This window comes from Agelaius tricolor, unplaced genomic scaffold (assembly GCF_023055355.1).
Source record: "Agelaius tricolor isolate 1412-34295 unplaced genomic scaffold, bAgeTri1.0.p SCAF_28, whole genome shotgun sequence".
Taxonomy (NCBI): domain Eukaryota; kingdom Metazoa; phylum Chordata; class Aves; order Passeriformes; family Icteridae; genus Agelaius; species Agelaius tricolor.
The window spans coordinates 3761760-3776895 of record NW_027269288.1 but is presented as its reverse complement, the minus strand read 5'-3'; the positions used below and the strand labels follow the sequence as shown (position 1 = coordinate 3776895).

General features: G+C 61.0%; 1 protein-coding gene across 2 annotated transcripts in view; it reads left to right on the top strand.

The window, feature by feature from the left end:
* HSPG2 (heparan sulfate proteoglycan 2) overlaps positions 1-15136 on the top strand; it is a 44109-nt gene that overhangs the window by 24006 nt on the left and 4967 nt on the right. For both annotated transcript variants that reach the window (XM_071448965.1, XM_071448964.1), the window contains 40 exons: positions 370-429; positions 601-723; positions 811-951; positions 1743-1885; positions 1970-2105; positions 2193-2338; positions 2421-2559; positions 2636-2790; positions 2894-3032; positions 3166-3317; positions 3717-3855; positions 3978-4135; positions 4458-4596; positions 4680-4831; positions 4928-5066; positions 5147-5298; positions 5384-5522; positions 5605-5756; positions 5840-5978; positions 6060-6211; positions 6298-6436; positions 6527-6670; positions 6745-6879; positions 7350-7531; positions 8290-8482; positions 8580-8759; positions 10188-10448; positions 10704-10902; positions 10982-11079; positions 11564-11830; positions 11905-12017; positions 12100-12247; positions 12357-12473; positions 12731-12815; positions 12900-13044; positions 13113-13212; positions 13297-13406; positions 13479-13587; positions 13668-13766; positions 14301-14522. In XM_071448965.1, coding sequence (XP_071305066.1) covers positions 370-429; positions 601-723; positions 811-951; positions 1743-1885; positions 1970-2105; positions 2193-2338; positions 2421-2559; positions 2636-2790; positions 2894-3032; positions 3166-3317; positions 3717-3855; positions 3978-4135; positions 4458-4596; positions 4680-4831; positions 4928-5066; positions 5147-5298; positions 5384-5522; positions 5605-5756; positions 5840-5978; positions 6060-6211; positions 6298-6436; positions 6527-6670; positions 6745-6879; positions 7350-7531; positions 8290-8482; positions 8580-8759; positions 10188-10448; positions 10704-10902; positions 10982-11079; positions 11564-11830; positions 11905-12017; positions 12100-12247; positions 12357-12473; positions 12731-12815; positions 12900-13044; positions 13113-13212; positions 13297-13406; positions 13479-13587; positions 13668-13766; positions 14301-14522 — 5841 coding nt within the window. The remainder of the gene's footprint in view (positions 1-369; positions 430-600; positions 724-810; positions 952-1742; positions 1886-1969; positions 2106-2192; positions 2339-2420; positions 2560-2635; positions 2791-2893; positions 3033-3165; positions 3318-3716; positions 3856-3977; positions 4136-4457; positions 4597-4679; positions 4832-4927; positions 5067-5146; positions 5299-5383; positions 5523-5604; positions 5757-5839; positions 5979-6059; positions 6212-6297; positions 6437-6526; positions 6671-6744; positions 6880-7349; positions 7532-8289; positions 8483-8579; positions 8760-10187; positions 10449-10703; positions 10903-10981; positions 11080-11563; positions 11831-11904; positions 12018-12099; positions 12248-12356; positions 12474-12730; positions 12816-12899; positions 13045-13112; positions 13213-13296; positions 13407-13478; positions 13588-13667; positions 13767-14300; positions 14523-15136) is intronic.

Genomic DNA, 15136 nt, shown 5'->3' with positions numbered 1-15136 from the left:
TGGGTTGGATGGACACGCTTCCTGTTTTGGAGGTTGGTGCCCAGATGGCAGGGTGATGGACACAGTCAATGCCTGGATACCAGGCTGATGGGTTTACTTGGTGCCCAGTCCTTCAGATGATGGGCACACTCACCACCCTGGCTCTGTGGTGACAATACCCAGATCTGGGGTGATGGGGACATTGAATGCCCAGACACTGGAGTGGTGAGCACACTTGGCACCCAGACACTGGGGCAATGGGCAAGTTTGGTGCCTAGATGCCAAGGTGATGGGTAGGTTTAGTGCCTGTGCACCAGGGTGGTGGGCAGGTTTGGTGCCTGGACTCCAGGGTGATGGGCACACTCCCCTGAGACCCACTCCCTCCTGCAGCTGCCTCAAAGACTCAGATGTTCTATGGACCCGTTGAGTTCATGGAGGGGCACAGACCGGGTAAGTCACCAGGGGAGGGTTCCTGGGGGTCCGCATGCTCCCCCACCCACTGCATGCCAGGGCTCCACATGCACCCTGCTGCTGGCTGTGCCACACCACCCCGCTTCCCACCGCCTGGGGACGGCACCGGGGGGGCCTGGCCAGCCCTAAGCCCCCCCGGTCTCACCGCAGCTGGCACCGCCAGCGCCCCCACCGCCACCGTGGAGCCGGCGCAGCTGAGCGTGGCACCGGGGCAGCCGGCCGAGTTCCGCTGCGTGGGCACCGGCAGCCCCCAGCCCAGCCTTGAGTGGCTCGGTAGGTGCCCGCTGGGGACGGGGAGGACACCGGGAGCAGGTGGGGGGACACAGCGAGCAGGGGTGATGGCAGCCCGTGTCCCTGCAGGTGCGCTGCCACCACAGGCCGTGGTTCAGGGCGGGACGCTGCGGTTCGCCGCGGTGGAGCCCGCCAATGCCGGGCAGTACGAGTGCCGGGCACGGAGCAGCGCCGGGCAGCACACGGCACGTGCCTTCCTCCACGTGCAAGGTGAGCGGCATCACCATCGTCCCTTTCATCCCCATTATCTTCATCATCAGTCACCCCACTGTCCCCATCATCCCCGTCACTTCCATCATCCCCATTACCCCAGTCGTCATTTACATCACCCCTATTGTCCCCATTGGCCCTGTCACCCCTCTTGCTTCCATCATTGCCCACCATCTGTATCATCCCCATTGTCCATCTCCATTGTCTCCATGGTGTACATCATCCCTGTCATCCTCATCCCCGTAACCCTCATCGTCCCTGTCATCTCCCACTGTCCGTCCCCCTCATCCCTACCATCCCATCGTCTCATCATCTCCTTTGTCCCTGTCATCCCATCATGACCGCCATTGTCTCTGTCACCTCCCATTCACACCCTTCATTGTCCCCACCATCCCTGTCACTCTCATTGTCCCCATTGTTCTCTTCTTCCCCTTCATCCCCCATTGTCCCCTCATCTCCATCATCCCATCATTCCTCATCATTGCATTGTTCCCATCACCCTTATCATCTTCATCATCTCCATCATCTGTGTCCACCCCATTGTTCCCATTGCTCCCAACACCCCCATCACTCCCATAGTCTCTGTCATCACCATCATTCCATTGTTCCCATCACCCTTATCATCCTCAGCATCTCCATCATCTCCATCACTCTCACTGTCCCTCCATCACCCCCATCACCTCCATCATCCCCCGGTGCCCTTCACCCTCACCATCTGCATCACTCATGTCACCCCCATTGTCCCCATCCCGCCACTGCCCCCAGCACCTCCCTGATCCCCCTCCCCACAGGCGCAGGCACCCCACAGGTGCAGGTGAGCCCGGAGCGGACGGAGGTGCAGGAGGGCTCCACAGTGCGGCTCTACTGCCGGGTCTCGGGGACCCCCACTGCCACCATCACCTGGGAGAAGCAGGGGGGCACTCTGCCACCACAGGTGAGCGGGGTGCTGCCACCCGTGGGTGCTCCAGGGGGTGTGGGTGCGCCACAGGTGCCACTGACACCCACCCTCGTGCCACAGTCCCGCGCTGAGCACGGTGACATCGCCACGCTCGTCATCCCTGCTGTGACGGCGGCTGATGGTGGCATCTACCTCTGCGTGGGCACCAGCGCCGCTGGCACAGCCCGTGCTGCTATCGAGGTGGCCGTGGTGCCAGGTGAGGAGGGTGGGGGACACCAGTGGTGTTTGGGGATGGTTTTTGAGGGCTACAACCCACCCCTGTCACCCCTTTTGCTCCCCCCAGGGGTGGCACCGCCTGTCCGCATTGAGTCCTCGTCCCCATCTGTCACTGAGGGACAGACCCTGGACCTGGACTGTGTGGTGGCAGGACCCAGCTCTGCCACCGTGACGTGGTACAAGCGTGGTGGCTCCCTGCCTGCTGGCCACCAGGTAGGGCACAGCAGGGTGGGCAGCACCCCAAATGCTGCCCTGTCCCCTGCTGTGTGACACCAAAGCATGTCCCCAACTGCAGGTTTCAGGGTCCCGGCTCCGTGTCCCCCACGTCACGGCAGCTGATTCGGGGGAGTACGTGTGCCGGGCAAGCTTGGGGACGGCTGTCCGGGAGGCATCTGTCATTGTCACCGTTGTGGCCGCATCAGGATCATCCTATGGTGAGACTGGGCTCAGCAGCCCTGGAGGGAGCAGCTGGTTCCCAACAGACAGTCACATCTCTGTCCTCCCCTGCAGGACCACCTGCTTCAGATGTCCCTGTCCGGATCGAGGCATCCTCATCCACCGTGGCCGAGGGACAGACCCTGGACCTCAACTGCATCGTGGCCGGGCAGGGACAGGCCACTGTCACCTGGTACAAGCGCGGGGGGTCCCTCCCAGCCAAGCACCAGGTAGGGGACGCAGAGGGTGATGATGCGAAGGGTGGCTGGGGTTGGTGCACAGCCCTGTGCAAGCCCAGCTGGCTCTGGTGACCCCTGTGTCCCCTCCCCACAGGTGTCTGGCTCCCGGCTGCGGCTGATGCAGGTGACAGCGGCTGACTCGGGCGAGTACGTGTGCCGGGTGACCAGCGGGGCCACCAGCAAGGAGAGCGCGGTCATGGTGACCATCCAGCCCAGCAGTGCCAGTGCCTACTGTGAGTGGGGACAGGGGGTGGCAGTGCCAGTGGCAGGTCCTCATGTGTCACAGCACTGAGCCGCGGCTCAGGTGCCCATAGTGGCGAGGTCCTGCTGTGGTCACCGGTGTCACCCTCCTGTCTCCATCCCCAGCCCCAGGCAACACGACCCCACTGCGCATCGACTCCCCGTCCTCTGCTGTGGTCGAGGGACAGACCCTGGACCTCAACTGTGTCATTGCCGGCCCTGCACAGGCCACTGTCACCTGGTACAAGCGTGGGGGAACCCTCCCAGCCAAGCACCAGGTAGGGGACACGGAGAGGGGATGTCACCAAAGGGGGTGGATGCGATTGACCAACAGCTCTGGGCAAGCTTAGGTGGCCCATCCAAATCCTGTTGGCCCATGCAAGGCCAGCTGGCCCTGGGCAAGTCCAGGTGACCTGTGTGAATGCAGATGGTCCCATGGAAGCCCAGGTGGCCCCTATAAGGCCAAGTGACCCCATACAAGACCAGGAAACCCCATGCAAGTCCTGGTGGTCCATGCAAAGTTAGATGACCTATGGAAGCCCATGTAGCTCATGCAAGTCCAAGTAGCCCATTAAAGGTTAGGTGTCCCCATTCAAGCCCTGGTGGTCTCATTCAAGCCCACGTGGCCCCATGGAAGCCCAAGTGTCCCCAGTAAACCCTGTATCCCCTCCCCACAGGTGTCTGGCTCCCGGCTGCGGCTGATGCAGGTGACAGTGGCCGACTCGGGCGAGTACGTGTGCCGGGTGACCACTGGGGCCACCAGCAAGGAAACCTCCATCATGGTGACCATCCAGCCCAGCAGTGCCAGTGCCTACCGTGAGTGGGGACAGGGAACACGGGAGGTTGCCCATGGGGGTGTGACACCGCTCCCAGTGTCCCTGGGAGGGTCACACACACATGGTGGTGGTCACAGTCTCTAACCCACCTCCTGTCCCCAGCCCCGGGCAGCACAACCCCACTGCGCATCGAGTCCTCATCCCTGTCATCCCCCGTGGTTGAGGGACAGACCCTGGACCTCAACTGTGTCATCGCCAGCCCTGCACAGGCCACTGTCACCTGGTACAAGCGCGGGGGAACCCTCCCAGCCAGGCACCAGGTAGGGGACACAGAGGGAGGATGTCACCAAGCGGGGAAGATAGAGATGACATACAGCTCTGGGCAAGACCAAGTGGCCTGTCCAAGTCCTGGGGACCCCATCCAAGTCCTGATGGCCCCATGCAAGACTGGCTGATCCTGGGCAGGCCCAGATGGCCCCATGACTATGGAAGCCTGAGTGACCCCATGGAAGACTAAGTGACCCCAAGGAAGCCTAAATGACCCCATATAAGCCCAGGTGGCCCATGCAAGCCCAAAGTGGCCCTGTGCAATCCCAGATGACCCCTTGCCAGACTGATGGCCACTGTGTCCCTTCCCCACAGGTGTCTGGCTCCCGGCTGCGGCTGATGCAGGTGACAGCGGCCGACTCAGGCGAGTACGTGTGCCGGGTGACCAGCGGGGCCACCACCAAGGAGATCTCCATCATTGTGACCATCCAGCCCAGCAGTGCCAGCACCTACCGTGAGTGGGGACAGGAGGAGGTGACTGAGGACTGGGGGGCAGTGCTGCAGTCCTTGGGGTGACCCTCCTGTCTCTGTCTCCAGCTGTTGGTGTCACCCCTCCGGTGCGCATCGAGTCCTCGTCCTCCTCCGTGGCCGAGGGACAGACCCTGGACCTCAACTGCATCGTGGCCGGGCAGGGACAGGCCACTGTCACCTGGTACAAGCGCGGGGGGTCCCTCCCAGCCAAGCACCAGGTAGGGGAACACTGAGGAGCATTTTGGGGTGGAAAAGGGATTTTTGGTGGTGTTGAGGGGTTGATGTGCCCGTTCTCATGTGTGTCACCCCTCCAGGTGTCGGGCACCCGCCTGCGCATCCCCCAGGTGACAGCGGCCGATTCAGGGGAGTATGTGTGCCGGGTGACATCAGGCAGTGTCACACATGAGACATCCCTCATTGTCACCATCCAGACTGGCGCTGGCTCCTCTTACGGTACTGGGATGGGTGAGGGGTGACACAGGGACGTGGTGAGGACACAGCGGTGACCCTATGGACCCTACTGCCATCCCCAGCTGTTGGTGTCACGCCACCAGTGAGGATCGAGACCTCCTCTGCTGCTGTCACCGAGGGACAGACGCTGGACCTCAACTGCATGGTGGCAGGACAGGGTCACCCCCAAGTCACCTGGTACCGGCGTGGGGGGGCTCTGCCTCCAAACAGCCAGGTGGGACATGGGGGAGGTGCCTTCGCCCTGCAGGCCACAACCCTGCATCAGGTACTGATGTGTCCCCAACTTGTCACGTCCCCAGGTGTCAGGGACCCGCCTGCGCCTTGCCCAAGTGGCAGTGGCTGATTCAGGGGAGTACGTGTGCCGGGTGACCCTGGGGAGCGTCACCCAGGAGGCATCTGTCATTGTCACCGTGCCCAGCAGTGCCAACAGCTATTACAGTGAGTGTCAGAGAGGGCAGCGCTTGGGGACAATCAGGTGTCACCTTGGTGATGAACGTTCCCTTTCCCTGTCCTCCCCCAGCCTCTGGCATCTCCCAGCCCCTCCGCATCGAGTCCTTGTCCTCGGCCATCGCCGAGGGACAGACCCTGGACCTCAACTGCGTGGTGGCAGGGTCCGGCCCCACCACCGTGACGTGGTACAAGCGAGGTGGCTCCCTGCCTGTTGGCCACCAGGTAGGTGGCAGGGGAGGGTCACTCTGAATTTGTCCCATCCCCTGCTCTACGGTGCTGACTTGTCTCCTAACTGTTCCCTCCAGGTGTCAGGCACTCGCCTGCGCATCCCCCAGGTTACAGCAGCTGATTCAGGGGAGTACGTGTGCCGGGTGACATCAGGTGGCATCACGCAGGAGACATCCCTCATTGTCACCATCGATGACGGAGACAACCCTTCTCACTGTGAGTGCCACCCTCTGGGGACAGGGTCCCACTGGTGTCAGGGACCACTGGGGCCATTCACCCTCAACCCTGCCCATGCAGCCACCGGCATCACGCCCCCCATCCACATTGAGTCCTCGGCGTCCTCTGTCACCGAGGGACAGACTCTGGACCTGGACTGCGTGGTGGCCGGCCAGGGACAGGCCACCATCACCTGGTACAAGCGTGGTGGGGCCCTCCCAGCCAAGCACCAGGTAGGTGGGGACACCGGTGGGGTGGGGGATGGTGGTTGCTGTGCGTGGCTGGGTGATGCCACCACCTTCTGCTATGATGTCCCCAGATTTCGGGGTCCCGGCTGCGGCTGTCCCAGCTCTCAGTGGCCGATTCAGGAGAGTACGTGTGCCGGGCTGACACGGGCAGTGTCTTCCGTGAGGCCATTGTCTCTGTCACTGTCACCTCCCGTGACAGCTCCAGCTACCGTGAGTGCGGCCACAGGGTGAGGGAGGATGCTGAGGGGAGATGGGTGATGTGAGTGACCTCGTGGCCTCTCTGTGCCTTTGTCCCCACAGGTTTGCAGAGCCCCATCATCTCCATCGACCCACACAGCATGGCGGTGGCACCAGGTGAAGATGCCACCTTCAAGTGCCGCGTTCACGATGGCGCCCGGCCTGTCAACATCACCTGGCGTATGGGGCCTGGCCAACACCTCCAAGGTATGGCGGTCCCCAGGGTGGCCCTGGCATGGTCCCCAGGGTGGCCCTGGTGCTGATGGCTCCTCCTTGCCCAGACAATGTGAAGATCAGTGCCAATGGCTCAGTCATCTCCATCACTGGTGCCCACGTGGGCAACCAGGGCGCCTACCACTGCGTGGCCTCCAACCGCTTTGGTGTCGCCAGCAGCGTCGTCAACCTCGTGGTGCAAGGTATGAGGTGGCCAGGGTGGCCCTGTCCCTGTCTCTGTGTGCTCCAGGTGTCCTCAGGGCACTTGTGTCCCCATCCCCATGTCCTCCACGTGCTCCAGGTGCCCTCAGGGTAGTCTCTCTGTTACCATGCTGGTGTCCTCCATGTCATGCAGATACCACTGGAGTGATGGTGTCCTTATCCCCATCTCCTTTCCATGCTTCAGGTGCCCCTGGAGTGGTGGTGCCCATGTCCTCATGCTGGTGTCCTTCTAGGGGCCCCAGTAGTTGTGATGTCCCCATCCCCATGCAGATGTCCTCCATGGGCATTGGAATCTCCTGAGATGCTGCGTCCCCATCCCAACACTCGTGCTCATTTCCTCCCATTCTCCCAATGCTCCCAGGGTGATGGGTGCCCCTATGGCCAGGCACCTTCCAGCTGCCCTTCATGGTGGTGTCACAATCCCCACCCCAATGCCCTCCTCCTTCTCCAGGCGCCCCCACGGTGTCAGTGATGCCACCAGGCCCCGTGACAGTGAAGGAGGGCAAATCCCTGAGCCTGGAGTGCCTGGGCCGGGGTGAGCCGCGGCCGCTGGTGCGCTGGAGCCGGCTGGGCTCCCGGCAGAAGGTGGAGCACCAGACGCTGCTGCACATGGACAGCCAGGCCATCCTCCAGGTGAGGGGACACCCAGGGGCACCGTGGGGCACTGTCTTGGTTTGGAAAGAGGAGTCTGCTAAGGAAGGCAGGAGCCTCCCCTGAAATGGAGAATGTAAACCCTCCCCACCCCTCTGAATTGCTATAAATTTTAAATTAAGGGGCTCTCAGGCAAAAACATGGGAGCAGGAAATAACAGTTCTTGAATAGGGAAAGGAAAAAAAATAAAAGGATAAAATAAACAATGCAGTGCACTAGAACAACACTGACAGAGTCAGAACACAACCTGACACCCTGTGGGTCAGGCTGTTGGTGGCAGTCCCATTGGAATTGTGGCTCAGCCCTCCTGCAGTGTCAGGGCTGGTTCTGTTGGAGCAAGGGGGTCCTGTAGAGAAGGATGGATTCTTTCTCTGAAGATCCAGTGGGAGAAGAGGCAGCTGCTGTTCCGCTGGGGAATCCCGTGGAGAAAGCTGTGCTGGTGTCTCAAAAACCTCTGGATTCTATCTGGGTAGCAATGCTTGGCTCCTCCCTCTGGGCTCACATCTCCCAATGGGATGCTGTAGTTCTTATCAGCCATGCAGTGACATTCAATAGCTGTTATCAGCAGTGTCCCCTCCCAGGGAGGTGTGAATGTGGTCACTCAGAGAGAGAGATAAGGCAAACTGCCCACTTGACAAAGATAATCTGCCATACAGATGGGAATTGAAAACATCTTGCATTGCAATCTTCAACAAGCACCCAGGAGTGCCTGGTGCTCATCCCTACTCTGTCACCCCCAGCTCTCACCGGCCAAGCCGGAGCATGCCGGGACCTACGTGTGCACGGCGCACAGTGCCCTGGGCTCGGCGCAGGCACGGGTGGATGTCAGCGTGGAGTCAGCACAGCGGCACCCCGGGGCCCCCGAGGTCACCGCACCATCCGCCGTCACCGTGGTGGCCGGGGACACCGCCACGCTGCACTGCACGGCCAGAGGTATGGGGAGCCTGGAGGGAGATGTATGGACATCCCTGGGGAAGGGATGTTCTGAGCGGAACCTGGCACCACGGTGATGGGCACGGTGTGGCCGTAGGTGACCCAGTGCCCCGGATCGAGTGGTCGAAGCTGCGGGCACCCCTGCCCTGGCAGCACCGCGTGGTGAACGGCAGCCTGGTCATCCCTCGTGCCGCACAGCAGGACTCGGGCCAGTACATCTGCAATGCCAGCAGCCCCCTTGGCTCCACTGAAGCCTTCGTCACCCTCGATGTGGAGAGTAAGAAGGGGACAGCCGGGGGTTGGGTGCTCCTGGGCTCCTGCTGCCACCTCTGCTGTGGCCATCACCTGTCCTTCCTCCACATGTGGCCATCTCCATCACCACCTCCACCCTTACATCCAGCCCTTCCTCGTGGGACCATCCTGCTCCATTGCAGCACTCATCCTCCTCCTCTTGAGCTCCTCTCAAGCTCCGTCACCAACCCTTCCCATGGGTGTGTCCACCTGCTTGTCCTATCCCTGTGCATGTCCCTCTCCACTTCTGCTCTCTCATCCATCCATCCATCCATCCATTCATCATGGATCCATCCATGGCTCATCCCAGCTCAAACCTATCTCTCTATCTCTGTTCATATCTCTCCTTCCATCTTTTCCTCATGGATCCATTCATCTCATTCATCCCAGCATACACCCATCTCTCTATCTCCTTACTCTAACATCCTGTTCTTCCTTGTGGATTCATCCATCCCTCATCCGTCATAGCTCACGTCCATCTCTCCATCTCCCCTCACACCCTCCATCCATCCCTTCCTGGTGGACTCATCCATTGCTCACCCCCTCCAGCTGACATTCTTCTCTCTGTTTCCTCTCCCACCCCTCCATGCATCTCATCCTTGTGCATCCACCCATCTTTTGTTCATTTTAGCACATGCCATCTCTCCATCTCCTCTCACACCCTTCCGTCCATCTCTTCCTAGTGCATCATCCATCTCATCCATCCCAGCACATGCCCAACTCACCATCTGCTCTCAAATTCTGCCAGTCACTGATCCATCCACCCACATACCTACCTCTTCCTTGTGGATTCATCCATCACTCAACCATCTCAGCTCACATCCCTCTCCTAATTTTTCTATCCATCTCTTCTTTGTGCATCCATCCATGTGATCCATCCCAGCATACGCTCGTTTCTCAATCTCCCCTCAAATTTCTCCATCCACACCTTCCTGGTACATTCATCCATCATTCAATCCTTCCAGCTCACATCCAGCTCTACATTTCCTGACTCCTGCATCCATCTTTTCTTTGTGCATCATCCATCTCATCCATCCCAGCACACACCCAACTTGCCATCTCCTCTCAAACTCTCCATCCATCATCCATCCATGCATCCATCCATCCATCCATCCATCCATCCATCCATCCATGGATCTATCCATCCACCATCCATCCATCCATCCATCCATCCATCCATCCATCCATCCATCCCTTCCTTCCTGGTGGATTCATCCATCACTCCTGCCCATCCCACCCATCCATGTCTCCATCTCCTCTCACTCCTCTATCCACCCGTTCCTCATAGATCCATCTCTCATCCACCCCAACACACGCCCATCTCCATCACGCCCTACACCCCTCACCACCACCCTCCTTGCCCTGCTGACCCATTCCTGCCCCCACCATGGCTGACAGCTCCCCCATCCTGCAGCACCTCCGTATGCCACCATTCTCCCGGAGGACGCGGCGGTGCGGGCAGGTGACGCGGTGCAGGTGCAGTGCCTGGCACACGGCACGCCCCCGCTGCACTACACCTGGGACAAAGTGAACGGCAGCCTCTCTGCACGCGTGGCCCACCGTGCTGGCCTCCTCCGCCTGAGCCCCGCCGCCCCCGCCGACGCCGGCACCTACCGCTGCCTCGTCACCAACCGCGTCGGCACCGCCGAGGCCTTCGCCCGCCTGGCTGTTCATGGTGAGCCCATCCCCGCACCAGCTGGTGCTCATGTTGGGTGCTGGCAGTGCTGCCAGGTGCCCTTGGAGCTCTGCATCCTGCCTGGGTGATCCCGGTGACGGGAATCACTGGGGCTCCACATCCCCCTGGGAGCTGCCGTTGGGTCTGCATCCCACCCCGGTTATCCTGGTGTTGCTGGGTACCACCAGGGCTCTGCACCCCACAGGGTTGATGCAAGTGCTGCTGGGTACCACTGGGGCTCTGCATCCCTTCCAGGTGATGCTGGTGAAGGTGGGGACATCCATGCTGGTGGTCCTTTGGTGGTGCGAGTGACACCAGGGAGCCTCGTCAAGGGGGTGGGTGGCACTGCCGAATTTGCCTGCTCTGTCTCCGGGGACCCCCGTGCCCATGTGGAGTGGCTGAAGGAAGGTGGGGAGCTGCCCCCCACCCACAGTGTGCGGGACGGGGTGCTGAGGTAAGGAGCACAGGACAGGGAGGTGGGACCCCCTTGCTGGTCCCTCGTGGGGTCCCTCACCCTGACTGTGTCCCCGCAGGATGCCGGAGCTGGCGCCGGGGGCGCAGGGCGTGTACGTGTGCCGGGCCAGCGGCCCGGGCGGGCAGGCAGAGGACAGGGCCACCCTCACTGTCCAGGGTAGGAGCATCACCCTGGCACCAGGGGACACATCCACCCCCTGATCTGCCCCCCACCACCAAGGGCACCCCAGGACTCCCATGCCCCCCCACCAAGGGACACCCCAGCACCTTCCATTTCCCTACACACACAGCCACCCTGATGGCCCCCAATGCCCAGGGTGACCTGAAATCTCTCCTCAAGCCTACAGGCACCACCCCAATACCCCCACCCTTCCCCATGCCTGTGGACACCCTGACACAATCAGTCTCTCTCCACACCCATGGACACTCCAGTGCCCCTTACCTCTTCCCACACCCATGACCACCCTGGTACTCCCCATGTCTCACATGCTCACGAGGACTCCCAACACCTCTGACCTCTCCCCATTCCCACAGCCACCCCAATTGTCCCACATCCCCTCAGGAACCCCATTTCTCCCTCTCTCCCACTCCACTGCCTCCCTGTGCCAGGGGTTCACCCCAAATCCCCACTGTCCCCCAAGCTCTCCCCAGGGCCCTGATCAACATCCGGACCGCGGTGCAGACGGTGCTGGCAGGGACAACAGTGGAGCTGGAGTGCCTGGGCTTGGGGGAGCCCCGTCCCCACGTCACCTGGAGCAAGGTGGGGGGCCGCATCCGCCCCGGGGTGCTGGTCCGTGCTGGCACCCTCACCATCGAGCAAGTGGAGCGGGCAGACGCGGGGCAGTACCGCTGCACTGCCACCAACGCCGTGGGCACCGTCCAGTCCCACGTCATCCTCCATGTGCAAGGTGAGCATGGGGATGCAGAGGTGGGGACACACAGCGTGTCCCTGCAGGTTGGTGACACCTCCATGCGTCCCCAGCCGCTCCTCAAATCGCCGGGCAGCCGGAGGTGAAGGAGGTGTCCCTCGGATCAGCAGCTGTTTTGCCGTGCTTGGCATCTGGCTTCCCAGTGCCGGAGATCACCTGGAGCAAGGTACGGTGGAGGGGTGGAGAGTGGGCATGGCAGGGGTTGTGGGGGCTGTTTGTGGGTGCTGAGCCCCTCTGCTGTGCCACAGCTGGACGGGGAGCTGCCAGCAGGTGCCAGGGTGCAGGGGAACGTGCTGACACTGCCGGCCGTGCGCCCCGAGGACGCCGGTGTCTACACCTGCGTGGCTGCCAACCACCGCGGCCAGCAGACAGCCTACTACGTGCTGAAGGTCCAAGGTGAGGACAGACAGAGGGATGGATGGATGGATGGATGGATGGATGGATGGATGGATGGATGGAGGCAGGGGTGATGTGCCCCACCCTTCCTTACCCTCCCATCCTGCAGAGCACGTGGTCCCCTATTTCGGGCAGTCGCCCCGCTCCTTCCTCCCCCTGCCCACCATCAAGGACGCCTACAAGAGGTTTGAGATCCTCATCACCTTCCGACCTGATGCTGCTGATGGTGAGCCTGTGTGCCCCAAATGTCCCCTGTGTCCTCCTTCATTTCCCCTCCATTATTTGCCCCTCCCTTCCCTGCCTTCATCCTCCCCTCCTTTCATGCTCCACTTGCCCTCCTTTATCTCCCATTCTCCATTCATCTGAGAGCCTCCAGTTTATGGGGGATTTCTCCTCCATTCTGGGAGGATTTTGGGGTCCTCTAGGATGTGCCCCCCATCTCAGGATGGGGACTGTCCCATCTGATCCCCTGCCACCCTTCAGGGCTTCTCCTGTACAATGGGCAGCGGAAAAACAGCGGTGCCGACTTCATCTCCTTCGGGTTGGTGGGTGGACGCCCCGAATTTAGGTGAGACCTATGAGAGGGTGTACGGGAGAGGTGGGAGATGAGTGCCAGCACACACCCACACCCCTTGTACCCTCATAAAACCAGGTTTGATGCTGGTTCGGGCATGGCCACCATCCGCCACCCCACGGCGCTGCGGCTGGGCGAGTACCACACGGTGCGGCTGCTCCGCAACCTCACCTGGGGCTCGCTGGGCCTGGATGGGCACCCCGCTGTCAACGGCACCTCCCAGGTACCACTTTGGGGTGTGGGGTGGGGGTCAGGGTGCTGGAGCTGGTGCCCACCCTCGTGTGCCTGCAGGGGAAGTTCCAAGGGCTGGATCTGAACGAGGAGCTGTACCTGGGCGGGTACCCCGACATCGGCGCTGTGGCAAAGACGGGGCTCAGCCAGGGTTTCATGGGTGAGTGAGGGGTTCTGGGGGGCACCGGGGTGAGGGGGTGCTGGGCATCATGTGACAGTTCTGCCCATCTCCACCACCCCACAGGCTGCGTGCGCCAGCTCCGCATCCAAGGGGAAGAGGTGGCCTTTGGGGACATGGACCTGCAGGCACACGGTGTCACCAATTGCCCCACCTGCCAGGAGCGGCCGTGCCAGGTGAGGATGGAGGGGAGGAGGTGATGCCCACCCATCCCTGCCCATGCTGACACCGTGTCACCCCTCACCCAGAATGGCGGCGTGTGCCAGGATGACGAGAGTGGCACCTACGTCTGCCGATGTCCCCACGGCTTCACTGGCAGCAACTGCGAGTACTCACAGGCTTTGCACTGTCACCCGGGTAGGTGACACCGCTCCCTCCATGGGGACGTCATCCCAGGGTCCCTTCAGGATGGGTGCTCATGGCTTCTCACCCCACAGAGGCGTGTGGGCCTGATGCCACCTGCGTCAACAGGCCAGACGGGCAGGGCTACACCTGCCGCTGCCACCTGGGCAAGACTGGGGAGAGGTGCACGGAGGGTGAGCCACACAGGGACACAGCTGGCACCATCCTGGGACATGGGGACTGGGGGGAGACCACCCAGGGAAATGGGGACATGGCTGGGACCACCATGGTGAAGTGGGTGTGGGATTGGGGACCATTCCAGGGAGATGGGGACATGGCTGGGACCACCCTGGTGACATGGGGATGGGGTTGGGGTCGGTACCACCTTGGGGACACTGGCAAGAGGTAAGGACCAGCCAGGAAAATGGGCACCGTGGGGATGGAGGCTGGGGTCCCATCCTGGGGATGTAGGTTGGGTCTCACCATGGGGTTGGACATTGGGTCCCACTGTGAGGTTGAAGGTTGGGGATAGAGGCTGGGGATGGATGATGGGGTTCCATCATGGGGATGAAGGCTGGGGATGGATGGATGGAGGGATGGAGGGAGGGATGGATGTTGTCCCACCCTGGGGATGAAGGCTGTGGATGGGTGCTGCTCTGAAGATGGAGCTGGAGGTCCCCCCCTGAGGATGGTGAGGTCCTGTGCTGGGCACTGACTGGGATGTGCAGGTGAGGTGGTGAACGTGCCGTCGTTCGATGAGGAGGGAGCCTTCGTCTCGTACCCGCCCCTCACCAACGTGCACCATGAGCTGCGGCTGGAGGTTGAGTTCCTGCCCCTGGCACCCGACGGGCTCCTGCTCTTCAGTGCTGGCAAAGCCGCCCCTGTCGAGGACTACGTGGCCTTGGCCATGATCGGTGGCCACCTCGAGTTCCGCTACGAGCTGGGCTCAGGTGGGTGGCACAGGGCAGGGGGCACTGGGGACAGGTGGCACCGGGGACTGTGGGAGTGAGGGGGTGATGTGACGGTGTTCGCAGGGGTCTTAGAATGAGGGAAGAGATGAGGATCTGACTCCATGTTTCAGAAGGCTTGATTTATTATTTTATTAAAGCTATGCTAAAAGAATAGAAGAAAGGATTTCCTCAGAAGGCCAGCTAAGAATAGAAAAAGAAAGAATGAATAACAAAGGCTTATGTCTCGGACAGAGTCTGAGCCAGCTGACTGTGATTGGCCATTAATTAGAAACAACCACATGAGCCCAATCCCAGATGCACCTGTTGCATTCCACAGCAGCAGATAACCATTGGTTACATTTTGTTCCTGAGGCCTCTCAGCTTCTCAGGAGAAAAAAATCCTAAGGAAAGGATTTTTCATAAAATGTGTCTGTGACAGGGTGACACAGCATTACCAGGGTTCACTGGCATGAAAGAGGTCCCTGAACCACAGTGGGGTCCCCTGGCACCATTGGGGTCCCCACATGTCACCGGGGCCCTTGGGAGTCATTCTGGTCCCTAAGCATCACCCAGGGCACATCTCAGGTCTGTGAGCATCCCTGGTCATGCCCCAG